A 26,979-nucleotide genomic window follows, 5' to 3' on the forward strand; every position below is an offset into this window, starting at 1 on the left:
AAGGAAGGAAGGAAGGAAGGAAGGAAGGAAGGAAGGAAGGAAGGAAGAAAAAGAAAGAAAGAAAGAAAGAAAGAAAGAAAGAAAGAAAGAAAGAAAGAAAGAAAAAAAGAAAGAAAGAAAGAAAGAAAGAAAGAAAGAAAGAAAGAAAGAAAAAGAAAGAAAGAAAAAGAAATCTTGCTATTTGTGGCAATATGGATGGATCTTGAGGGCATTATACTAAATGAAGTAAGTCAGAGAAAGACAAATACCATATGATCTCACCTATATGTGTAATCTAAAAACAATGAAAAGAACAAAAACCAACCTTATTGATACAGAGAACAAACTGGTGGTTGCCAGAGATGAGAGGTGGAGGATAGACCAAATGGGTGAAGGAAGTCAAAGGGACAAACTTCAGTTATAAAATAAATAAGACATGGGATGTAATGTACAGCATGGTGACTATAGTTAATAATACTGTATTGCATATTTAAAAATTACTAAGAAAGTAAACCTTAAAAGTTCTCATCACAAGAAAGAAAAATTCTGTAACTATGTATGGTGACATTTTTTTGGGGGGTCTGGTGATAAATGTTAACTAGACTGATTGTGGTGATTATTTTGCAATATATACAAATATTGAATGATTATGTTGTACACCTGAAACTACACAATATTGTAGTCAATTGTACTTTAATAAAATTTTTTAAAAGCAAAGCAGAAAAAAGAAGTATACGTCTAATAGCATCATTATAAGAAAATGTTTTAAATGCAATCAAAATTTCCTTCTAAGGTATTAAAAAGTCTAAGATATATTTATAAAGCATATAAGTGATTTCCAAAATAGCTACATATTCCAAAGACAATGCAGTTTACAAATGGGAAATATGCACCTACCGAGAGTGAATCTTCTCCCACTTGGCTACTAGCTAAAGCCATTATGTTAGGAGAATAGAATCGTTCATACATGGATGCTCCTTGACAAGTATCAATAATAAACAGTAACTCGTTGTAGCTGAAAGAAAAGTGGTACTATCTTTAACATGATTCATGCTGTTAGTCAAACATCAATATTTTTATAATACTTGCATAACAGAAGATGTTAAAATCATATCTTACTCATTTCATTAGTTAAAAATTTGTGAGTTTTCAGAATTCCCAATACAAATTTGATATTAGAAATATTAAAGCTATAATCCTGTCCAAGGAAACTACCTCAACAGGTTGTACCACAAAGTGGCTGCCCCAAATCTTTCCCCCTCCCTCATCCTGGCCACATGATTCAGAATCCAAATGAATACTCAATTCAAAAAACACTTATTTGGCACCCCAGCTGTCCTAGAAAATGAGCCAGATTCAGGAAAAAACATATATGACTTAGTCACCATACTCAAAAAGCTTAAAATCTAACTGGAAGAGAGGAGAGACTTCATTTAACCAAATGGAATGTGGTAAGAGTTACAAATAGTTATTAGAGCCTATAATACGCCTGATCTTAAGCTGAGGATAAAGCAGCAGTCCCTGTCTTCATAGAGCTTAGAGTCTAACAAAGTCAAAGTGCTCTAAGAGCACTGAGAAAGGAAGAGAGGGAACTGTAAAGAAAGGCACGTCACAGAAAGGTGATGTCCGGCCTGAGCAATGAAGGGTGAGTTATTTTAACTAACAAAGAAAGGAACAGCACATTCCAGGAGAGGAAAAAGGCTCTACTAAGGCACCTAAATTTGAAAAAGTAGAATTGTTTCAGAAAAGGGGAATAGTACTATGTAGTTAGGATTTACAGTAAATTTGGGGAAATGGAGGAAATTAGTTTCAAAAAGGTAGGATAGGGTAGGGGCGCCTGGGTGGCTCAGTGGGTTAAGCAGCTGCCTTCGGCTCAGGTCATGATTCCGGGATCCTCAGATCGAGCCCTACGTCGGGCTCCCTACTCTGCGGAGAGCCTGCTTCTCCCTCTCCCTCTGCCTGCCACTCTGCCTACTTGTGCTCTCTCTCTATCTCTCTGTCAAATAAACAAATAAAATCTTTAAAAAAAAAAAAAAAAAGGTAGGGTAGGGTCAATCCATGTAGTATCCCATATGAAGTATGGATCTTATCTTTTAAGTCTGAGGAAGCCAACCAGGGCTTTTTTTAAGTGCAAATAACATAATCGGCTCTGTATTTAGAATGTGCTGCCTAGCTGGTGAAACTAGGGAGCAGATACGTTTTTCAAAGGTTTCTCTCAGACACTGGATCTAGGTAAACAGCTAACATTGCACCTAGAAAAGAAAGCAAGCAATCTTGGGCCACAATATCTAAGCAGGTGATAAAAGAAACAATTCATATGACATATTTGTTCTCAGACAAAAATCTGTGGAGGCCCCTGAGGATCAGAAACATCTAAGGTTATGAGGGGCAGTAGTGTAAAACAATTCAAAGAGCTCTACGACTGGAGCACTTAGGAATGAGTCCCAGTGCTGGACTGGCAGGTTACTGAATCTATTTATGCCTCAAATTACTCATGTGTGAAAATAGGAATAATAACAGTATATACCTCATGGGGTTGTTATTGAAATTAAATGAGACAGCATATATAAAACAGCGCCTAGCACCTAGTATACACCCAGTAAATGTAAACTGTGAATTAAGATAAAACCAGTACCTAGCAAAAGCTTCCCTTTGACACTTCCATTCATTCTGCTTATACATGTAATTCAACATTTACATTTAATTTGTAGAAGAGTCGTATACACGTTTCTCTTTTCCACTAGATTTTAAACACTGTGAAGGCAGAATAAGCATCATATTCCTTCCTGCACCATGTGTTTAGAAGGTAACCCGTAAGTGTTTATTGAAGGTAATCAAGTTAAAAGCACTTCTGCTGCTTTATATTCACTCACGTTCATATGACAACTTTCAACTAGAGAGGTGCTTACCATGGATTACTAACAATATATCATCCTTAATGTGAGTTAGGTTACAAATATTATATTAATCATAATTTCAGCACTTTTTCCAAAGAAGAAATAATGTATTGCTATCATGTGGAGAGTCAGAGAATGTACAAAAAGTAACAATAGGCTAAAGTTGGAAAATAAATATATGTTCACAATCCCCCTACATAATGGGGAACTTGATTGGTGGGACTCTTATTTCTTCCAAAAACATTGCTAAATAACAGAGAGATGATCTTAAAAGGTTAACTTTTTTTATGCTCTTTAATAACACCTAGGTTTCTTTTAAAAATAGTTCAGTAGAAATAACAAACATAAATCTAAAAGAGTAGAAGAAGTTATTAAAGTAAGTTAAAATCTCATAAAATAGGATCTACAAATCTACTAACCATGGAAAAATTAGGTACTAATTTATCTTATGAAAAGTAGTCATTTGCTAATTACCGTCTTTTTTGCCACATTTGCTCAAAAGCATCTGCAAGTTCTATGTTGGTAATTTCTTCAGAATCTTGAAATTTCAAGAAACCATTTCCACCATGTCCTTGTAGGAAGAGTCAAAAAGATCAAATACATGCATTTTTTTCAATGCAAACTGCATACATCCAGATATAAACATTTACTCATTCATGGCAATATTTTAATATCATTTGTTATTTTATACTCTAAAATGAAAAGTACTATGAAAACAAAAAAAATAATTTTCTATTACACCAATTAAAAATGGAATCATGATAGACTGTGCAAAAAATAGCAGATATAATATCTTCACAAATTCTTCTATCATTCCATTCTATAAAAGCACATTTATATTTTTGCACTGGCTCCATTATTATGTCAGAAGTGAGTTTCTATAGATAAATAATTTCCCAAATACCAGGCAAACATTTTGGTGAGAAGGGGTTGCAAACACTAGCTGGTCCCATAGTATGCTAGTACTACTCACAGTGTATACTTGGAATGCTATACTACTAGGAAGTGTTGTTCTCATATATAAATTTTTACTACCATCAACCACTGTCCCATGAGAGCTGACCAGAAGACTGTGACATTTAGAATGCATAGATAGAGCCATTCTGTCTGGATTCAAATGCTAGCTTTGCCACTTAATGACTGGGTTAACTTAGGTAAATAACTTAATCTTTCTATGCCTCAGTTTCCCTCGCTGTGAAGTAAGAAATATGTCGGCACCATCATTAGCATGCCTATAAAGCTCCTTTGTGTGGATTTTTTGAAGGTACTTCCTACAGGGCATCAAAGTAGAAAAATCTGTCTATTTCAGTGGCCCCTCTGAATATATGCAGTTCTGTGAGCTCAAAAGTGATTAGTAGTTATGTCTCTCTTCCTCCCATTAGAACTCTATGGCAGGGCACACAGCTTACTATGTGTAAACATATACTAGATTGCAGCTCCCACTCAACCCCGGAGCCAAACACTTATTGCAGTGCACAACCCACACAACTATATATCACAGCACCTAAATCTTTGGATTGCTGTAAGGATGAAATGAATTCATACACACGCTGATTTACAATACTGCCTGAGATGAAGTAAGCCTCATTAAATATTAGCTATCATCATTTTAATTGTCAGCCCTCCTACGCTCTTACATGGGTTGGCAAATTTTCTGTAAAGGGCCAGGTAGTAAATGCTTTAGACTTATGGGCCATACGGTCTCTGTTGCAACTACTAGACTCTTGCCATTGTAGTGTAAAAGCAGCCATAGACAATATGTAAAACAAATGGATACAATTGGTCCTAATGCAACTTTATTTCTAAAACAGGCAACCCTTCCATGGGCCACAGTTCATCAAATCCTATCTTTAACTACTGGAATTTCTTCTGTACCTGGAGTTATCCTGAAAGAGTATCCAAAGACTTAGAAAAAAAGTTGTATAACCTTTAGTTTAGTATATCAGATAAAGCTATACTATAAGACTGTACTTCATAATATTTGCCACAAATGCTTGAAAATTTCTTATAACTGTCAGAAAAACTAAAATGAAAATTTTCCTGACTTAGCTCTGCTAAGTTAATTTATAAAGTTTATAAATTAATTGAATTTGAAAAGCTGTAAGTAAATGCAACATGATAGACAAAGAAAAGTAAACCACCAAGTAGAAGTCAGTAACCATCCTGCTGTGTGACATCTAAAAACCATTCTGCAAATGTTTTATCATCGGTTGAATGGAATGCCCTCTGAAAACATTTTTAAATATTGTTTGATCAACATTCATATGTACTGAATACAACCATAAAACAGAGCACTAGAAATAAAAAGGTGAAAACCCCATTATCAATGACATCTTGGAATTCAAAATCTAATGAAGGCAATAAATATCCAAACAAGAAAGTAGTTAAGTTAAATACTCATACAGAAACTACAGATTAACATGGGAGTGCAAAGAGGAGAGCCTACACCAGCCAAGGAGGTAAGAAGTGTCTCTGCGCATTATAAAATATATACCAGGACACTTCTGAGGGAAAAAGGAAGCAATATTAATGATTACATTAGGATAACGGTGTAAACAACAACTGTCCCAGGCAATTGGAGACATAGATCAACCTAGGCTTACTGAGGAAAATCACCAAAGGAAGTGACTCCTGAGCTAAGACTGAAAAGAGAAGGAATAATCAGGCAGACAAAGTGAACTGAGAAGACATCAATAAACAAAGGCAATAGCTTTAGTAAATGTTTAGAGGACAGAAACAGTCCTAGGAGAAAATTAGAGAAAGTGCAAGAACTAAAATGAAACAAATAATATCACTAAATAATAGTATATATTATTATATATATTATATATTATATATATAACTAAATAAATAATAAAACTAAACTGTATTATGAAGACTTTATCTCCAATATTCCTCAAAGTATAGACAAAAGACTATTACAGCTTCTATGTGGGGAACATATTAAAAAATGCAGTTTCAGGGGGCGCCTGGGTGGCTCAGATGGTTAAGCATCTGCCTTCAGCTCAGGTCGTGATCCCAGGGTCCTAGGATCGAGCCCCATTTTGGGCTCCCAGCTCAGCAGGGAGTCTGCTTTTCCCTCTGCCTCTGCCTCTCTCCCCTGCTCATGCTTTCTCTCTGTCTGTCTGTCTGTCTCTCAAATGAATAAATAAAATCTTTAAAAAAAAAAAAAAGGGAAAAATAAAATGCAGTTTCAGGCACCTAGGTGGCTCAGTCGTTAAGCGTCTGCCTTCAGCTCAGGTCCTGGGATCAAGCCCTGCATCGCTCCCTGCTCAGTGGGAAGCCTGCTTCTCCCTCTCCCACTCCCCCTGCTTATGTTCCCTCTCTGCTCTCTGTCAAAAAATAAATAAAATCTTAAAAACAAAAAAATGCAGTTTCATAAGCCCTGCCCTGACCCAAAACTAAATCAGAATTTTAAAGACCTGAGTATCTGCATTCAAATAATCTTTATACACACTAAAATATGAGACTCCATCAACCGGAAACCATTGTAAAGTTTTACGGAAATCAAGGACAGATTTGCAATTTTTATTAACTACTTCAGTAGGATGATTAACAGGAGACAAAAGTGAAGGCAACAAGGCTATAGCAGAGATACTAAATAAAAGGTAACAAGCTTTTACCAGGGTAATAGTAAAAAAAAAAAAAGAGATAATAAACTGAGAGACAGTATAAAATGTTATACTGTCTCCAAATATCATTTCAAATTGTCATATGAGAAAAGAGAACTACAAAACAAATTATTTTAACCAAAATTCATTTAAGGTGTTTAAATTTCTTTCCATGAAGATTTCTTCTTGAGGAGAGTCACAATATATTCTATTTCTAAATATCTAAATTCTCAAATTACCTGTCATATAAATAAGAATATTGCTTCTATCATCAGAAAGAAGACGTTTTGAACGAGGAGTACTAGGTGGGATCCTTCCAGTTAATACCCGTAAAAAATTCTCCACAGTTACCTGAAAAAAAAAAAGAAGAAGAAGAAGAAATCAGGGGATGAAACAGAACCAGGGGAAACGTAATTAATTTTTTTTTTATTTTCCAAAGCATTCCTTCTTCTTTCTCTATATGTTACTCAGCATAAAGTGAAAACAAAGCATAAAGTGAAATATAACTCAATTAAAATATATTTATTTAAATATATACCTCAAAGTTAACTTGCTTCCATTAAATCCTAACAGCTAACGAAACTGTCCTGGGGAAAAATCAGTTAATTAAATTTAAAACTTTAAATGCTATGCAAAATATTGCCCAAAATTTAAAAATTATTAATGTCTTCATAGGTAATTCTTTGGGAAAATACAAAATAAAGAAACTTGTAAATAAATTCAGCAACATTATAACTATTGCAGTTGACTGGTACAACTACCTAGTGAATTCCAGATAAACCTTGAAAGATAGGTCCATAATGAATCATAAAAATAAAACCATAAGGACAGTTCCATAAATAATCCCCAAATCGTGTATCTTTGATTTTTTAAATGTATTTTGTTACTTAAATTTTGTTAGGGCTATCTTCAACATGTAAAAAATTCATCACACTTTAAACCAGATTTCCCAACCTGGAATTTGTGGACCTCCAGGATTCTTCGAAAGCATATTTAAAGTCATATTACCCAGATCTAAATTTAAAAGCAGAAAATTTATCTAGCTTTCTTGTTCAACTTTCCCCTAGATCATGAGTATATAAATTATATGTGTATGTACGTGTTTCTGTGCACATGTGCATTATGTTCGGTTTATATTTTTCCCCAGAAAACAGCAAAATGCTAAATGTTTTAATAGGACTTCTTTTTGGTTTATATTTTATGATGACTAAATCAACAAGTAGAACGTCCAACATTCATACACATTTAATTACTGAACAAACATTTCTGAGTGCCTTCAAAAGCTAGGTACTTGCTAGGTATAAGATACATAAGACATAGGCCACATCCTCAAGGAGCTTACAGGCTGGGAGGAGATAGGTAAGATTTTAAAATCGCTTCAAAACAGGTCTGGGAACACAGAAAATTGTCTTACTTTTGGTAGGCTTGGTAAAAGGGGAAGGATTATTGAGGAAGACTTCACCAAGGAAGATTTCAAATTTTAAACATCTTCACTACCTATTAAATTTAAAATGAGGTTTCAAAGGGGAAAATACAGTATAATCCCATTTTTCAAATTTACATTTTAATTTTTAATCATATGCATAAAAACACTGGAAGCATATCAAAAGTGATTACCTCTAAGTAGTGGAATTACGGGTGAGTTTTTTGTTAATCATTTTAATTTTTCCTCAATATATATACTAAATATACAAAACTTGACATTTTAGGTCAAATACGAAAGACAAACAATGCATTTACTGTTAAAAAAAGTTGATACATTTGAAACCTCACTAAAATACTCTAATATAAAAGCCAAGATAAAGTTGTCCTATCCTAGATACATATATGAAATGTTCATGCTGTGTTAGTTTTACTCATGTATTGTTTCCTTAATATGAACTCCAGAGACAGAATTATATTCAAGGCTTCAGTGACAATTATGTACAAAGTCTAAAGAAATAAAAATAAGACTATTCTACCACTATTTTAGAGTTTAAAAGTATGATAACTACATTTCAAAAATGTTGCTAAATCAAACATTGTTACCTCATAACTTCTATAATCCACTTCCACATCATCTCCATACACATTTAGTTCCATATTCTTGTGACTAAACACCGTAGCTGGTTTGGGATTTCTAGGGTTGCATGCCATATCGTCTGCAAGCATCAGAACAATGTGACTAGAAAAAAAAAAAAATTCAGTAAATATGCTACTTAAACCAGTAAGTTAGAGCAGACACATTTTATCTTTATCATGAGGCAATTATGTTCATTCTTTTCATTAAAAATAACTTAAAATAATTATTGAGTACATATTTAAAAAGAGCTTTTTAATTGTTTTCATATCCTGATGTAGTATAAGCTTTAAAGCAAAGAAATTAGAGCCATCTGGCATGAATTTATCCACAGAACTTGAAGTTACCAACTTAAATTTTTCCCAATATAGTGTATTTTATGCCCTAGAACCAAGGGAAGTTGAAGGAGCTAACACTGTCTTCCCCATTTTTTTTTTAATTTTAGTAATATTTGACATTCTTAAGACTTACAGAGTCCATATTAAACTATGATATTGCAAAGAAATTAACTTTCAGAACCCCGAGTGCTTAAGTATGAAAACATGCACGTGCAATCAGGGTGCCACAGGAACACACCCCCAGCCCAGTCACTCTTCACTGGCTGCACTCCACCTCCCTAAGAGACTAGATACTGAAATAGCTCCCTCCCTGGCTTCCTGCTTCCACTCCTGCCCTCTTACAGGTATTTTCCTTATAACTACCAGAGTGATCTTTCTGAAATAAGTCAAATCATTAAACTTTCGCACTTAAAATCCTCCAAAGACTCCCTATTATAATTAAGGGAAAACTGAAACTCCTTTCATGGTCTAAACGGCTTACTTAATGTGGCTTCTGTCTACCTCTCTAACTGCAGCTCCTACCACCCACATTCACTGTGTTCCTTCCACACGGGCCTTTCTGTTTCCCGAATATGCCAAGCCTTTCCCACTTTAGGGGCTACTCACCAAATAAATTTAGACTTCTCCCAAATCTTCCTATCATCCCAATCTCAGCTGAGCTACTCCATTCTCATTACGTGTTTTATTTTCTACAGTTCATTTATGAATTTGAAATCCCCATCATCTCCTACCACCACCTCTACTGGAATATAAGCTCTCTAAGGATAGGGGCTTTCTCTATCCTGTTCTCCACTGTATCACTCACACTCGGGCTTAGTAAAAGAGCCTGGCATATAGTAAGTGTTCAATAAATATCTTGTTGAGTGAATGAAACATTTTCATTTTTGCATATATTTTCTTTGAGAGAAAATTATAAAATTTATCTTAAATACTTTTAATCTCGATCTTACCATTAAAAGTGGTGAACATGAATCAGGCAATTCTACCATATACTTGAGCTTGCCAAACATAAGGGAAAAATTAATGTGGTATACATAATTAGTTTGGTAGGAGATAGCAAGAAGAAAGTGTTCTGCTGCATATGTTCCAAATACATTAAAGTTCAAAACTGAAACATTGTGATTTTTCTTGAAAATTGGCTAGATTTCTATTTTGAAAGGGTTCCAACTCTGCCGCATTCAAAGATCAGATCGTCAGCTGTTACTGATTCATGCTCACAGAATGGTGAAAGTTATTCCTCTTAAAATGGAAAATATATCTTTTCTTTCTTCATAACTTAAGATGACTAACTTACATTAAGTTATTATCAATCACCTTTTTTGTTATAAGCCACTATTAAATAAGATTGAACTAATCTCCAAATCTCCATATAAGAGTATTCCTTTAGGCCATTTATTTAACAGTTATAAATTTTAATCTATGAAATTAAGTGATCATTCAATATCTATACAATGTCAATGTCATAGAGAAGTAGTAATTTCAGCTTAAAATTATAAATTTGGGGTGCCTGGGGGGCTCAGTAGTTAAGCATCCGACTCTTCGTTTCAGCTCAAATCATGATCTTAGGGTCGTGGGATTAAGCCCCACATCATTCTGGTTCCCTCCTGGCTCTGTGCTCAGTGGGGAGTCTGCTTAGGATTCTTTCTCTCTTCCTCTCCCTCTGCCCCTCCCCCTGCTTCCTCTCTCTCTCTCTAAAATAAATAAATAAATTTTTAAAAAACCATAAATTCAATCAATATTTTTCCTGCAGGTAATTCTGAGCCTCCATATAAGTACTATAGCCCTCGGTTAACATAACATTTTTAAAAATCATTTCATTTGTGGATAATCAATTAGAAAAACAGAAATGGAAACAGATGATTTCAAAGGTTATTCAACTGTTCAGGGATCAGATCTTATATTTAAGACTTTGCCAATAAATATTCTTCGAACATCAGTTACTATGAGATCTAACTTGCTGACTCCTCTTAAAGTGTCTTTTTCACTTGAATATCCAGTTAGCATCCCAGCAGTTATTTAAGTCTTTACTGAGTGGGTATTAAATCAATCACTGACCAAAGAAAATAAATCTACACTGAAGACATACTACTACATTCCTATAAATAACGACAGAAACTTGCTTTGTATCTTATTAAAATTAAGACAAAATCCCTCAAATATATCCAATTGATACAAGAATATGATATTCTTACAGTCTGGCAATCTTATACTACCATGTGTGATGACTCAACCCTCACACTCTATTCAAGGCCCTGCAAAACCTACATCATACCACAAAGCATATGGCAATATGGCCTTCTCTCAACAAAAAACAAAAGAAAAAGTGAGCACAGAAATTGTATAAAGTTCAAACTGGGTTTGAATCCAAACAATATGTTGGTTGTTTATATGAGTTTTCACATATTTTATTTTTATTTTTTTAGAGAGAGAGAGCGTACAAGCGGGGAGGGAAGGGGCAGAGAGAGAGAGAATATCTTAAGCAGGCTCCGCCCTGTGCTGAGCCCAAGGGTTCAATCTCACAACCCTGAAATCATGACATGAGCCAAAAACAAGAGTCAGACACTTAAACAACTGAGCCACCCAGGCCCCCCTCCACATATTTTTAATCACGCATTCCTGTTAGTTAAAAAAATACAAAGACATACCTATATATATCTACTAATTTGTACGTCATATGTATTTGCTACTTTAAATATATATAATGAGTATTAGTAAAGCATAACTTCTTTCCTTTTACAGATTAAAAAAAACTACTAATATTCTCACCCCTTACCACTCTTTGGTATCTGATTTAATACCTTGATCAAGAATACCTTGATTGTGCTTATACAGATTTTAAGGACAATTAAAATAAAAATGAAATTTTAAACCTTCTCAAAGAAAGAAGGCATGAAGCACATTTGAGAAACATGTGGGGGGAAAATGGTCTAAAATAAATATATTCCATTATGTTTGCCAAACATTAAAGGAACAGGTAAACCCTGCATCAAGGCTGCTAGGCCATTCTTTTACTCATCTCCCTAAAGTTCTTCCTTGACCCAATCAGGAACCAGGAACCAATGGGTTAAAACAAAACAAAAAAAAGGCCATTTATTTTTTATTTTTTTAAAAGATTTTACTTATTTGAGAGATCGAGAGAGAGAGAGAGAGCACGAGCAGGGTGAAGGGCAGAGGGAGAAGCAGACTCCCCACTTTGCAGGGAGCCCGATGTGGGACTTGATCCTGGGACTCCAGTATCATGACCTGAGCCGAGGGCAGACACTTAACTGACTGAGCCACCCAGGCACTCAAAAAGCCCATTTTATTTTATTTTTTTTAAATATTTTATTTATTTGACAGAGAGAGACACAGCAAGAGAAGGAACACAAGCAGGGGAAGTGGGAGAGGGAGAAGCAGGCTTCCCACCGAGCAGGGAGCCCGATGTGGGGCTCGATCCCAGAACCCTGGGACCATGACCTAAGCCAAAGGCAGATGCTTAACAACTGAGCCACTCAGGCACCCCAAAAAGCCCATTTTAAAAAGATGAGTAATCCTTCACTTCCCTACACCATTAGAGTGTGACATTTCAAAAAGCATAACTCTTCATTTATTAATAGACTGGTATTACCTTAATAAAAATTTTTCACTGAATTAAATTTAAATAAATTACTGTGTTGGTAAAAATGTTTTTTAAATGTTCACTTAAAACTACTTTCCACTCTATAGCCATGCTACTAATCAGGTATTTAACCTGAGAGCATCTTTAGCTCCCAGAGCTAGGACACCAGGCTTATCTTCAGTAATATCAACACCCCAATGTAGAATAGTAGCTGAAATTAAGGCAGCAGGAGATCTGAGAATCATAGGGATCTTTGATGCTCTCTTAAATATCTGGGTTTCTGCTCATAGGTGTTGGGGTTTTTTTTTCCCCTGACATAAATTATTCAGGATACTCTGTAGATTATTGCTTCTGTAGCAATGTAGTGACTGTTGGACCAAGCAAATTCAACAAATTTTGTTGTATAATCATTAGCTTGATGCCAGGATAATTTACTTTTAGGCTCTTCTCCTCCTTTTATTCCATGTCTTGAGGAATTTCCAAGTTAACAAATCTCATCACCAATGTACTATGAAACTAATCATAACAAATCTGCTAGCCATAGGTTCTAGACCATTAGGATTTTCTGAATTACTTTCAATTTGCCAAATGTCAGACAACTGGCATTACTAGACTACAGGATGCCAAATATTTTATACTTATATTATTAGAAATAAAACTCAAAAACTGCATTGCAGAGACAGGAAATTAACAGTAGCAGACACATCTCATGAAGGTAGAGCTAGCTAGTTATAGGTTCATGTATTTAAAGTCACACGTGATTTAGTATAATAAGAGAATTTATTGGGCATTTGGTATATATCTCAAGCACTGCACTAATAAGATAAGCACATTACAAGAACTATCTCATACATTATTTCCAAAATATGTATTATTATCGTCCCTATTTTACAGCTTATGAAACTGAGGCACACAGAAGTTACGTAACATGTCCCAGGTCACACAGCTAGTAAATAGAAGAGTTCAGATTCCAGCCCAGTTTGTTTGACATGATCATTTATTTGCTTTTAACAATCCTGTATTACCCTTAAATTATATGAACTAGGATTTGGAAGAATATAATGATGTGTTTTGTTTTATATTGATAATTTAATCAACTCAGGTAATTAAGGTAAATGCATAAACTCATTATTGCTGTTCAATATTTATAGCACATAAGTGACATAAAATAAGCCCTTGAAATTCTAAATGGAACCATCCAGAGACCTTAGCAAACTTTCAAATTAAAGAATAGCACTAAAGCATATAATTTCTCCTTTAAATGTAGTAAGGTATAACTTAAAATTTTAAGTGCCCACTTAAATGCAAAAATTGGAGAACAGAACTTCAAAGAGGTACAGAGGTTAATGTCCTACACCATCTCCAATCAATTCCCAAGCCCCTGACTCTTTTCTACAGAAAGGCAATGGGATTACATCCTGCTGCTGGCTCTTCCCTCACCAGGTCTTTTCAGCCACCAAGCCTGACATTTTCACTCTCAACCATCTGCACCTGCACCTATAGCCTATACCTAAGTCTTCACTGCTTCATCTCTGCTTCCAAACACTCCCCAATCTTAACGACTCTTCCTATAATGGGGGAGGGGGCAAGCAGCAGAGCCACCTCACCCATGTCCTTCCCCTTTCACGTAGGCAATTTTTTTTTTTTAATCTCTTCCCATTTTCCATTGCTCAACTTCCCACTAACTAGTTTACTGACTTACTCAAGCACACCAGCCTCAAGGCTTGGAATTCAAATCTGTACATTTTATTACCCAAATTACAAGTTACTGCATTTCTCCACCATTATGGATGGCTCACAGAAAGGTCAAGAGTCAATTAAAGCATGTTGCATTAATGAATGCCACTGACCAAGCATAACCTATTTTTGTCAAAATACATAGGATAAAATTTTTTAAAATCTTGATATACTGCATACAGTCCATCAAAATGGGAATCAATATGTGCAGTCTTTCACATATTCCCATGTTTAACAGAAATTTTTTTGTTATTTTTCTAGTAATGATCTGTACTGATTTAGTCAGGTCTCCCCAATTCAACCACTTTACATATCTTGGAGTCTTGCTTAGCACCAGTAGATTTTAACAGTCTATATGTAAAATTTTTAGAATGCTATAAGCACTCTCCTAGTACTTGACCACAATGCCTGAATTGCAAATTTTGACTGAAAAATACATGCAAATATCCACACTATGTCTTCTCTGGTACACTTCCATTCTCAAATAACAAAAAAAATTAAAAGGCCCTCTTAACTTTCTCTGGGCATTAAGCAAAAGAGTTTAGATATTCTTTTCATCAAGAGGACTTGGATGGCTATGCTTCTTCTGAGGTATCAGTTTTATCATTTATTTAAAAAATCTACTTGCCAAAGGATGAGATATAGAGACCAAACACTGGTGAAGAGTATTTTGCCACCACTTTGCCCTTCAATTTGATCATAAGAATCAACTAGAACAAAAATTAAAGAAGAAAAATATAAAATGGGGCGCCTGGGTGGCTCAGTTGGTTGGGCGACTGCCTTCAGCTCAGGTCATGATCCTGGAGTCCCTGGATCGAGTCCCGCATTGGGCTCCCTGCTCGGCGGGGAGTCTACTTCTCCCTCTGACCCTCCCCCCTCTCATGTGCTTGCTCTCTCTCATTCTCTCTCTCTCAAATAAATAAATAAAATCTTTAAAAAAAAAAAAAAGAAAAATATAAAATGGAGACTCACATATAAAAAGAGTAATTAACTGGAAGATAATAATAAATGTCAATGGAATGTAATGCAACAGTTTGTTTTTTTAAAAGCAATAAAATGGTGTTCACTGACATGAATTTGATTTAACCATTCTATATTAAATTGTACAAGCACTTACTACAATATTTTATCCAAGTTATCAAATATAGATTCACATTTCAATAAGATTATCAAAAAATAAGAGTAGAAGTTATATAAAAATGGAAACAAGGTAAGACTACAGAATGAACCACTGTACTTCATTTCTTGAGAGTAAAAGAGAAAACTGATTTAAATTCAGAAGAGATATGTCAAGCAATATGGCAGAACTTCCAAAAACAAATTTGAACACAGAATTTTAGTAGACAAGCAAATTCAAAATAAAAGGGTAAGGCAGAATTCTGAGTAAGGAACTTTTAATAGGGACAGAATGGTGGAAACAAATATTTGCTGGGTTGACTTTGTGACAGGCACTGTGCTGCAGTCCTGACAGATACTTCATTCTCACTAAATCACAACAATCCTGAAGAATACTCTTGTCTTCATTCTAAAGATAAGGAAATTCAGTGAGGTCAAACCACTTGCCCTAAGTTACAAGGCTGGTAAGCAGAGGAGTTGAGATTTTATTTCCAAGCCCACATATTTTCCATCCATTACTGCATTCTTTGGCACAATGGAATACCCTGGCTTTTACTCCACTCCCAAGTAATGAGCAGAGCCAAACAACAGCAACAATAAACCTTTAGTAATTTCAATACTCACATCAACAAATATTAAAGGGACATCACTTTTCCTCATAAGAACCACACCTTAGTATTTCTATTTTCCATGGCTCAATGAAATTTATGCTTTAAACTTCATAACAAACATTTTTTAAAATTTTAAATAAACCATTTAATTACAGAGCTATAGATTTTAAGTCTGTTTTCGCCTTTTAAAAAAAACTGGAAAAAAATCTTCCCCAAATCTTTTTTAAATTACAATAAAATCTGACTAAAAATGCCTGGGGACTGGAATGTTCTGATTTCAACTTTTTTTCAAAACCCAATACTGGCCCAGTGCCCCTAGCAGCACTTGCCCGGCCTCCACCCTGCCACTGGCCACCACGGACGCCCTGTCCTGAGGCTGTAGCCACGGCCACCTGTGTCCGTGTCACTGCCACCTCAGTACCCACTGTTGCATTAAGCTACAATCTTCAATGAGTAAGTATATTCTTTTCTATCATCACACATTTATGAAGTTTCGAAAGGACAGGAAAGATTACTGCCAAGCACAGCATGACTTTTATGAGGGCAAGAGAACTGTAGAAATTCATAAGCGCTCCAAGAAGCCACAGAAGAGCAGTTAGCCTGACCACAGAAGTGTTGAACTGAAATCCGCAAAGCATTTTCCAGTTCCGACCTAGATGGGGTAAGCCTCAGTGCACTACCTTTCCATTGCTCAATATTAGTGGATTGAAGATTTCCTGCTTCTTGTTAGGAGGTGCATTTCATTTCCCATTACTCAACTTCATACTCACAGCACTGAGAATTTCAAGTGGAGGCTGTTGAAGTTTCTTTACATTTCTATATTCAATTTTTAAAATTAGTTCATAACTCTAATGAATATTTTAAACTAAATGAACATGGCTTGAATGAACTGCTCAACTCCCATGGAGGTCAACCATACAAGAATATATTTCTTATTATACACAATCCAACCAATAAGACCTTAAACAAAGTTATTGAGAAACTTAAGAAGTAGGGCATTACCACAATAGTAAGAGTATAGGAAGCAATGCATAACACTGCTATTATGGAAAAGGAAGGCATCCATGTTCTTGAGTGGCCTTTTGATGAAGCTGTACCACCATCTAACCAGATTACTGATAACTGGTTAAGTTTTGCAAAAATCAAGCTTTGTGAAGAACCTGGTTGTTGTGCTGCTGTTCACTGTGTTGCAGGCCACGGGAGAGCTCCAATGCTTGTGTGCTTAGGAATGAAACACAGAGATGCAGTACAGATTGTAAGACAAAAGCAGCCATGGAGCTTTAACATCAAGCAACTTCTGTATTTAGAGAAGTATCCCTATAGAATGTGTCTGTGCTGCAAAAACATCAATGGCCAATAAAACTGGGGTGCCTGACGCTACTGTCTTGGTAGTGGAACTTCAGACAGGACCTAATTTGCTGTGCACATTACCCAAGAAGTTGGCTCGGTGAATAATTCTAATGAAACTTTTGTAGGAATACTGAAAAGCAGTTTTACCAGGTTACATGCTTCATAGAACCTCTGTGTGGGTTACAGCCAACCTTTCTGGACACTTAGCAGTTCAGCAGTTCAAATCTGCTTATCATTCGTACTAGCCGACCCTTCCTGAAATCATACGGTACTGAGCCTTAAGTCTTTAAATCTTTTCCCATGCCAGAATCTTATCAATACATAAGAAATATAGACAGATTAGGTACCAAAATACTCAATATAAGTAACACCTGTATATTTTTAGTATCATATAGAACTAAAACCTAGGAACTATGAACATGCTAAATCTTATGTGGTTCATTCCTTCAGTAATTTCAAACATTGGAATCAAAGACTATATGGTTATTTGTTTGCTCATTTTACGTTTACATTGCCCACATTCATACCAGTGTATATCAGGTTTATGTAACCATTGATTTTTGTTAGTCAATATTTAGATATTTGATAATTTATTATATAATTGATCAAACAGCAATGTGTATTAATGTTAGTTCAACCATATATTTATACTGTCTTGTAATGTGCAGTTACCAAGAAACCAAATTATGTCCACAAATGTTAATTTCAGTTACCCTTTTAACACTTCAGGAAGAGTCAGATATAACGTGACAGAGAATTACATTGCTTTTATCTATTCTCCATTAGAATCCTCAGAACTCTCTTAGAAATACTTATTATTACCACCACTTATAGTGAAATGTCAAGTTGAATCTGACTTATTTTGTGGTCACTCCCATTGCCACCATCCAAACATTTACGTTTTTTCTTGGAGGCTACAGTTTACTCTCCTGCTCTTTTCTCTTCCCTATATCTCCACTTCAGTTTAAATTGGACAAATTGTCAAGTGTATTCTAAACACCATAGGCTCTCAACATGTATTTATTGGTTGGAAAAGGGAAAGAGGGAAGATGGAGAAAAGAAGTAAATTAAATTAGTGCATATTCCACCCCACCCCTCTACCAGTTGCCTTCCTTCCTATTTATCAGACCAACCTAGCACCCATCCTCAGCCATATAACCTCAAATGCATCAGGCATTTTATTGGTCCCCCCCCCCACACTTTTTCAATGTACTTCAGAAAGAATCAGCGTAATAAATGGAAGTGTCAATGCAGATACCTAAGAACCCCCAAATTAATTTTATTCCCTCTCTTCCAGTTTTTACGTTTCCCTTCTTTTGGCATATTTCCCTAAACAATATAAAGTCCTTCTGTCTCAAAATCAAAAATCTGTCTTGGTTCTAAGTCCCCTCAGTCTATGCTCCCTTTCTACTTCATTCTCAGTCAACATCCTCCAGGCACTTTTTCTACTTCCTTGCTTCCCATTAACTCTTCAAACTATTATAATCATAATTCTACTCATCTAATTCATAAGGAGTTGAGTGCACCTCTTACGTGGCGTTATTTTCTTGGCCAACTCTTCTTGGGTTTCATGATTCCTCACTTTTCCAGTATTTCAAACACTCCTATCTGTCACACCCACTAGGTGTCTTCTTGATAGGATCCATTAAACATTCAAGATGACCACAGTTGGCATCAAATTCAGTTAGAAGGATACAGAACAGGAAACATTTCCCAGTAAGACAGGTAGACCTCAAAGATGGCCCCAAAAGATGCCTGTGTCCTAATCCCCAGAAACTGTAAACACATTACCTTTAAAAATAAAAGTGACTTTGCAGATGTGATTAAGTTAGGGATCTTGAGATGAGGAGGTTATCCTGAATTATCTGGGTAAACCCATTGTAACCACTACGGTCCTTATAAGAGAGAGGCAAGAGCATCAGAGTCAGAGAAGGTAATGTGACAGCAGAAACAAAGAGGAATAAGGAAATATGACAACAGAAGAGTCACTGAAGATGTTATGCTGGTGACTTTCAAAATGAGAATAGGGCCATGAGCCAAGGAAAGCAGGAAGCCTCTAGAAGCTGGAAAAAATAAGGAAATAGATTTTCCCCTAGAGCTTTCAGAAGGAACACAGATCTGACGACACATTTTGGACATCTGATATCCAAAACTAGTGTGCATTATTTTAATCCACTAAATTTGTGGCTAATTGTTATAGCAGCAAAATATAAAAACTGTTAAGACATTCCTCTTCCACAGGAGTACGCCCACAACAATCTATAGCAATATACATAACTGTCCAGGACTTTCTCTTTCAAGTCTAAGAGGCTACAGCTAACAGCATGGCATAAGTATATATGTGCATGTGATCCTCCCAAGCTATTCTTTTTGGTGCTTCAGATGATAACTCAAGGCTGAGGCAGTGAGACTTATATGGGTGGGCAGAATATCCACTTTCGTTTAGAAACCTCATGCCCAACTAGAGTCAACCTCTTATGCAATAACTCCATAAACATACTTTTCAGGGTCCCTCCAAGGAACAAACCCAGTTACAAGAATCCTCCCACTCAGAAAAGCCCAAAGGTATGGGCTTCTCCTCAAGTACTTATGATTTATTTATCCTGGTCCACTTACAGTTATCTAATCAGTAAGGGAACAATTTTACCAAAAGCAATGTTACCTACCTTATCAGATATCCAAAAGAACAGAGTTACAAAGTGAACAAAAGTCCATTTTTTTTTTATATTAGAAAAGGGCTTTGTTAACCCTTTATCCACACCCTAATAGGTACTCTAGTTAGGCTTATTTGTAAGGAATCACTAAAGCTAGTTCAAAGAAGGAAGATGAATTAGCATGGCACATAATTCAATGAAAAATCAAGAACAAAGCCTTACAGAGACCAGAAAGTAGTTTGAGGTATCAACAATAAAAACCTGTGAAACATTATGGATGCCAGTGTTTTGCCACTAATGTGACTCAGCTCTTCTGCAAGCATCTGCTTCTTTCTCCTTTTCTTACTAAGAGGCATGTTACTCCTGCCTGGTTTATACAGGCAACTCATAACTCAAAATGGCTCAACTTACAAACCTATACACTTTTATGACCTTTCTTATGGTAATTAAGACTGTCACAGTAAAACTAGTATTCAGGATTATTAACTTAATGCCAAGTCAGTTGATGCTAGGCCAGTGCAACAATCAGAAAAAATGGCAGGCTGATTCATGAAATTGTGGAATGATGCAAGGAATTTGGGAATTACTCCCAAACCGATTGATGAACCACCAGAATTCACCCCATATAGGTCTTCTTTCTCCATCTTATAAACAAGGGCACTAAGGCTGAGAGAGATTAAATAGTTCATCCAAGATCAACAAATTAGCCAGGACTTTTACAGGCCCTTTCCAGGTTTGCTGAAGGCCTGATGATACAGTAGGAAATAAAACATGTTAAGTATAAATCTCAAGCAAAGCAAGAAATTGCCTAATGGGATAGTAGGCAGTGCTGGTGACTGTTCTGGATCCCTCTGACCTGGCTGCTTTCTCACGCTTTGCAGGCTTCACGAACTACCAAATTCAGGATCACCATGGTAACAAACAAGAAGAGGAGAGCTGTAGCCACTTCCTCATATTCTTATCTCATATATACTTTGCATTGCTTCTTTGTTGGTTTGGTAGCAATCTGAAGCAAATGCAACATAAGTCATCATTCCTGTCTACTTCTGAAGTTAGATCAGACTTTGTAGTCTGGCCTGACTCTAGAGTTTGTACCGTGTTTCGTGTTTTGTTTTTTTTTTTGCTCATCATGCTATGCATTACATCTCCAGGACTTACTAGTTTTATAACTGGAAGTTTGTACCTTTTTTTTTTTTTTTTAAGTAGGCTCCATGCCCACAGTGGAGCCCAATGCGGAGCCCAACATGGAGCCCAACATGGAGCCCGAATGACCCTGAGATCAAGACCTGAGCTGAGATCAAGAGTCATATGGCTTACCTGAGCTACCTAGGTGCCCCTGGAAGTTGCACCTTTTAACCACTTTTACCCATTTTGCCCACCTACTACCCCCTGCCTCTGGCAACCACCAATCTGTTCCTTGTATCTGTTTTTTAGATTCCACATATGAGATCATACAGTATTTGTTTTCCTCTGCTTTATCTCATTTAGCATAATGCCTTCAAAGCTCCACCCATGTTGTCACAATTAGCAGAATTTCCTTCTTTTATAGCTAAATAATACTCCATTGTACATACATACCACATCTTCTTTATCCAACCATTCATTCATAGACACTTATGTTGTTCCTATGTCTCAGCTACTGTAAATAATACTATAATAAACATGGGCATGCAGATATCTTTTTGAGTTACTGTTTTCATTTCCTTAGGATAAATAGAAATATAATTGCTCCATCATATGTTAGTCCCACTTTTAACTTTTTGATGAACCTACTTATTGTTTTCCATAGTGGCTGTACTAATCTACATTCCTATCAACAGTGCATGAGAGTTCTTTCTCCATATCCTCACCAACACTTGTTATTTCTTGTCTTTTTGGTTACAGCCATTCTAACAGGTGGGAGGTGATACTGTAGTTTTGATTTGCATTTCCCTGATGATTAGTAATATTAAGAACATTTTCATATAACTATTTGCCATCAGCATGTCTTCTTTGGAAAATGTCTATTCAGATCCTCTGACCATTTTTTAACTGGATTATTTCTTTTTTTGTTATTGAGTTATATGGGTTCTTTATATATTTGGGGTATTAACCCCTTATCAGATATATGATTTACAGATATCTTCTCCCATTTGGTAGATTACTTTTTCATTTTGTTGATGGTTTCCTTTGATGTACAGAAGCTTTTTAGTTCAATACAGTCCCACTTTTTTATTTTTGCTTCTGTTGTCAAATTTAAAAAATCATCACCAAGACTGATGTCAGAATTTACTGCCTATGTTTTCTTCTAAAAGTTTTATGGTTTCAGGTCTTACATTCAAGTCTTTAATCCATTTTGAGTTGATGATTATGTACAATGTAAGTTAGCAGTCCGGTTTTGTTCTTTTGCATGTGGCTGTCCAGTTTTCCTAACATCATGTATCAAAGAGACCATCCTTTCACTATTTTATATTCTTCACTTCTTTGTTGTAAATTAACTGACCACATATGATAGATTTATTCCAGGGCTCTATTTTGTTCCATTGGGCTGTGTTTATTCTCATGCCAATACCATAGTGTTTTGAGTACTATAGTTTTGCACTAAAGTTTGAAATCAGGAAGTGTGATGACTGCACCTTTTTTTTCTTTCTCAAGATTGCTTTGTCTATTTGGGGTCTTTTGTGGTTCCGTACAAATTTTAGGATTGTTTTTTTGTCCGTGAAAAATGCCATTGGAATTTTGATAGGGATTGCACTGAATTTGTAGGTTGCTTTGGGTAGTATGGTCATTTTAACAATATTAATTCTTCCAATCCATGAGCACAGAATATCTTTCCATTTATTTGTGTTCTTCAATTTTTTTCATTAATGCCTTATAAGTTTTCAGTTTACAGGTCTTCCAACTCCTTGATTAATTCCTAGGTACGTTATTATTTTTTGATACAATTGTAAATGGGATTTTCTTAATTTCTCTTTTTGATAGTTGTTATTAGCGTACAGAAACAATAGATTTTTGTACACTGATTTTATATCCTGCCTCTTTACTGAATTTGTTTATTAGCTCTAACAGTATTTTGTTGGAGTCTTTAGGATTTTCTATATATATTGTTATGTCATCTACAAAGAGAGAGTGTTTACTAACAGCCTGTACTCTTAAATACTGTGCTAATTGCCTCCCATCTAAATTATGATTTCCTTACATTTACACAATCCTTGGAAGCACCTGAATTTTAAATTGGTTTACAACTGACTTTAAAACAGGCATCCAATAAGACTATTTTTTTTTAATTAATTTATTTGTTTATTTTAGAGAAAGAGAGTGAGAGAGAGAACACATGAGCAGGGGGAGGAACAGAAAAGGAGGAGAGGGAGGGGAAAAGAATCTCAAGCAGACTCCCCACTGAGCATGGACCTGACGCAGGGCTTGATCCCACGACCCTGAGGTCATAACCCGAGCCAAAATCAAGAGTCAGACACTTAACCGACTGAGCCACCAGGTGCTCCAATACTATTTAACAAGCATCACAAATACTCAGGCAATCAAGTTATTGCACATTCATATTGCACATTCAAACTAGATACAACACACCAATAGGTTCACTTTATTGGAGGTACCAAAGTGAAAATAAAAATAACTTTCTGAATTATCTTCAAATTGAAATAGATGAATAGCTCCACAGAAAGCTTATTACAAGAAAAACTCTGAAGATTAGCTACTGTAATTTTGGTAAGGTTATTAGATTATTCTTTACATTAGTAAATTAGGTATAGTATCATGCAAACATCAGCTTCATAAAGCATATCAACATTTTCACTTATCCTTTTTCTTTAATATTTCATTCATTTATACTGACGAATTGGACAACATAGTATAATATAATCACTATAACCAGAATTCTAGCATTATGTCTGCCACCACACAATTGTTGACCTTAAATATCACATTATCTCTCAGGAACACATTTTTTTCATGGACAAAATAAAGGTTTCTCTGGATTACTAATTTTGAGGTCTTTAAAGATAATTTTTATCCCCAAATTTTCAAATATGAAAGCTTTTGAAGATTCAAAAAAAGTTTTTGGTTGGGGTGCCTGGGTGGCTCAGTCAGTTAAGCAGCTGCCTTCAGCTCAGGTCATGATCTCCGGGTCCTGGGATCGAGCCCCACGTGAGGCTCCCTGCTCAGCCAGGGTCTGCCTCTCCCTCTTCCTCTGCCCCTCCCCTCCACTCGTGCTCTTTCTCGCTCTCTCAAATAAATAAACAATCTTTAAAAAAAAAAAGAGTTTATGGTATAAAGATTTGAAAGAAAGAAAACTGTCATTGTTTGCAGATTTTACGGCTACTAAAAAAGAATTTATAGTCAAATTATTAAAATTAATACAGCTCAGCAGGTTGCTAGAACAATACACAAAAGCCAACTGTATGTGCAACAGAAGAAAAGTACTTTTTAAATGGTACATTTACAAGAACAACAACAAAAAAATAAGACAACTAAAAATTCTACCAAAAATGCTTATGGAGAAAAATTAAAAATTATAAAACTTAGTTGAAAGCTGGTAAACACATAATTACATGGAGATACACCTTATACATACATAAAGATTTAATGCCATAAACAGCCCATTTTAAGTTAATCTAAAATTTACTGCAATGCAAATCAAAATCCCAACAGTTTTAAGAATTTGGCAAGCTGATTCTAAACTTAATGTGGAAGAAACAAGACCCCAAAATAGCCAAGAACAAAGTCAAGGAAATCAAGTTACCAGATAAGAAGCTAGTTTCAGTAATAAAAACATTTTGGTACTGATTAAGAAATAAGCATCTCTCGCTTCTTTGACATCCCAAAACCTTCCTATGTATTTACAAATCAATAAAGAAATTACCCCTTTGCTCCATAAAATCCTTCACAGTCTTCTTAGTCTTTCAAGTGGTTTCTAATTATTTAAAGATAAGAGCATGATAGCAGTGGCCAAAATGCTCCTTTTACCCTTGTCACTATTCTCCTCCTTAGAGCACATTTCAACTTCTTAACTATTCTAAATGTTCCCCTATTCAAGATATTATACACTTCACTGGAACATCATGTGGAGTGGCAGACAAATCAGCTGCCAACGTGAGAATAAAATGACAGATTGTTAAGAATACATAAGTATCTATATTCAAACACTATTATTTATATTTTTACAGAGTATATGAGAAAAAAGCCATTGGGAAGTGACAGGAGGCAAGAAGCAGAACAATCAAAGGCGTGACTTAACATTATACCTTGACAATAACTACAATATATTGCAAAATACAAAGCACATTTACTATATAGTTCCAGTCCCTTTGTTCATAAAAAATTAGACAAAATCATAGAATAAAAATAGTAACAATAAAATTTTGAATATATATTTAATTATTTATAAAATTATATAAATTGAATTGCAATTTTTTTTTAAGCACTCAGTGACCTCCCTATACAGAGTACTCTATGATGTTCTACAAGTGACACAAAGGAAAGAAAGATATATGGGTAGGAAAGGAAGGCATAGAGGATATAAAGTGTTTTAGGTGAGATAAATGGTAAAGAATATATATACAAAATACATAGAAAGAGAAATGAGAGTGACCAAATATTATGTAGTAGGTGCCATAATGGATCTACAAATGAACATAGTAAATTGGAATTAACAAAGCAGTAAAGACTGAAGGCTGGATGAAAATTTTGGATTTTTCAGAAAGGCAACAGAGAGTCACTGCAGGTTCTTGATCGTGGGAGTGAAAACATGAAAGCAGTGTCTGAGAAAGAATTCTAACAGCTGTGTGTAGGATGAGTTGGAGAGAGAAAAAAGACTAGAGACGGAATAAACAGCTACAAAGCTGTTGAAGTACAGAAGTGTGTATTATAGCTACAAAGCATGATGATGTACAGAAGTATGAAGTATGTGACGCATCAAATAATGAAGACTAAGACAATGTAGAAACTATGGAAAAAATAAGTAAATGAGGAAATAGGAGAGGCATTCCTTATATTTATTAAATTAAGTATTTTCATAACACCTCAGTACTACATTCAACATGTAGATATAGATCTTTTTTTTTTTTTAAGATTTTATTTATTTATTTGACAGAGAGGGACACAGCGAGAGAGGGAACACAAGCAGGGGGAGTGGGAAAGGGAGAATCAGGCTTCCCGTGGAGCAGGGAGCCTGATGCGGGGCTCAATCCCAGGACCCTGGGATCATGACCTGAGCCGAAGACAGACGCTTAACGACTGAGCCACCCAGGCACCCCTAGATCTTTTAATTTAATAAGGTATAAAATGATCAGTGTGCATAATAATACCAATCTCTACAGGACTGGAGTAAGAATAAAATTAGATGTTATTAAAAGAATTCTCTAATTATAAATGTCACATAAATATTAATTGCTGCAATTTCTTAGGGAAGAGATAGTTGTGATATAATGGAAATGCTCCAGCCATAAAGTCAAAAGATCTGAATTCATATTCTGGTTCTATTACATAATGGTAACTTTAGTGGACCTTAAGCAAGTCATTTAACCATTCTGAGTCACTATTTTAATTTTTTTCTCTTCTTTTTTATTCAAGTATAATTAACATACAGTGTTATATTAGTTTCAGTTATACCATATAGTGATTCAATAACTCTATACATTACTCAGTGCTCATCACGGTAAGTGTGCTCTTTAATCCCCTTCACCTATTTTACCCATTGCCCCCACCCACCTCCCCTCTGGTAACCAGAATCTGGTTTTTTGTCTCTTTTATTTGTTCATTTGTTTCTTAAATTCCACATATAAGTGAGATCATATGGCATTTGTTCTACTCTGACTCATTTCACTTAACATTATATCCTTGAGATCTTTCCATGTTCTTGCAAACAGCAAAATTTTATTCTTTTTGATGGCTGAGTAATATTCCATTGCCTATATACACACCACTTCTTTATCCATTAATCTGTGGATGGACACATGGGCTGCTGCTATTATCTTGGCTATTGTAAATAATGTTGCAATGAACCTCAGGGTGCATATATCTTTCCGAATTAGT

General features: G+C 35.4%; 1 protein-coding gene and 1 pseudogene across 1 annotated transcript in view; one reads left to right on the forward strand and one right to left on the reverse strand.

Moving 5' to 3' along the window:
* The window catches only part of PIGK (phosphatidylinositol glycan anchor biosynthesis class K), a 120,409-nt gene that overhangs the window by 79,568 nt on the left and 13,862 nt on the right, over positions 1–26,979 (reverse strand). Inside the window, exons 4-7 of the mRNA XM_021678134.2 lie at positions 8,516–8,651; positions 6,727–6,838; positions 3,351–3,447; positions 877–994 (exon numbers count right to left, since the gene is read on the reverse strand). Of these exons, the coding sequence (XP_021533809.1) occupies positions 877–994; positions 3,351–3,447; positions 6,727–6,838; positions 8,516–8,651 (463 nt within the window). The remainder of the gene's footprint in view (positions 1–876; positions 995–3,350; positions 3,448–6,726; positions 6,839–8,515; positions 8,652–26,979) is intronic.
* LOC110570161 lies at positions 16,831–17,306 on the forward strand (annotated as a pseudogene).

Source organism: Neomonachus schauinslandi, chromosome 4 (assembly GCF_002201575.2).
Source record: "Neomonachus schauinslandi chromosome 4, ASM220157v2, whole genome shotgun sequence".
NCBI lineage: Eukaryota > Metazoa > Chordata > Mammalia > Carnivora > Phocidae > Neomonachus > Neomonachus schauinslandi.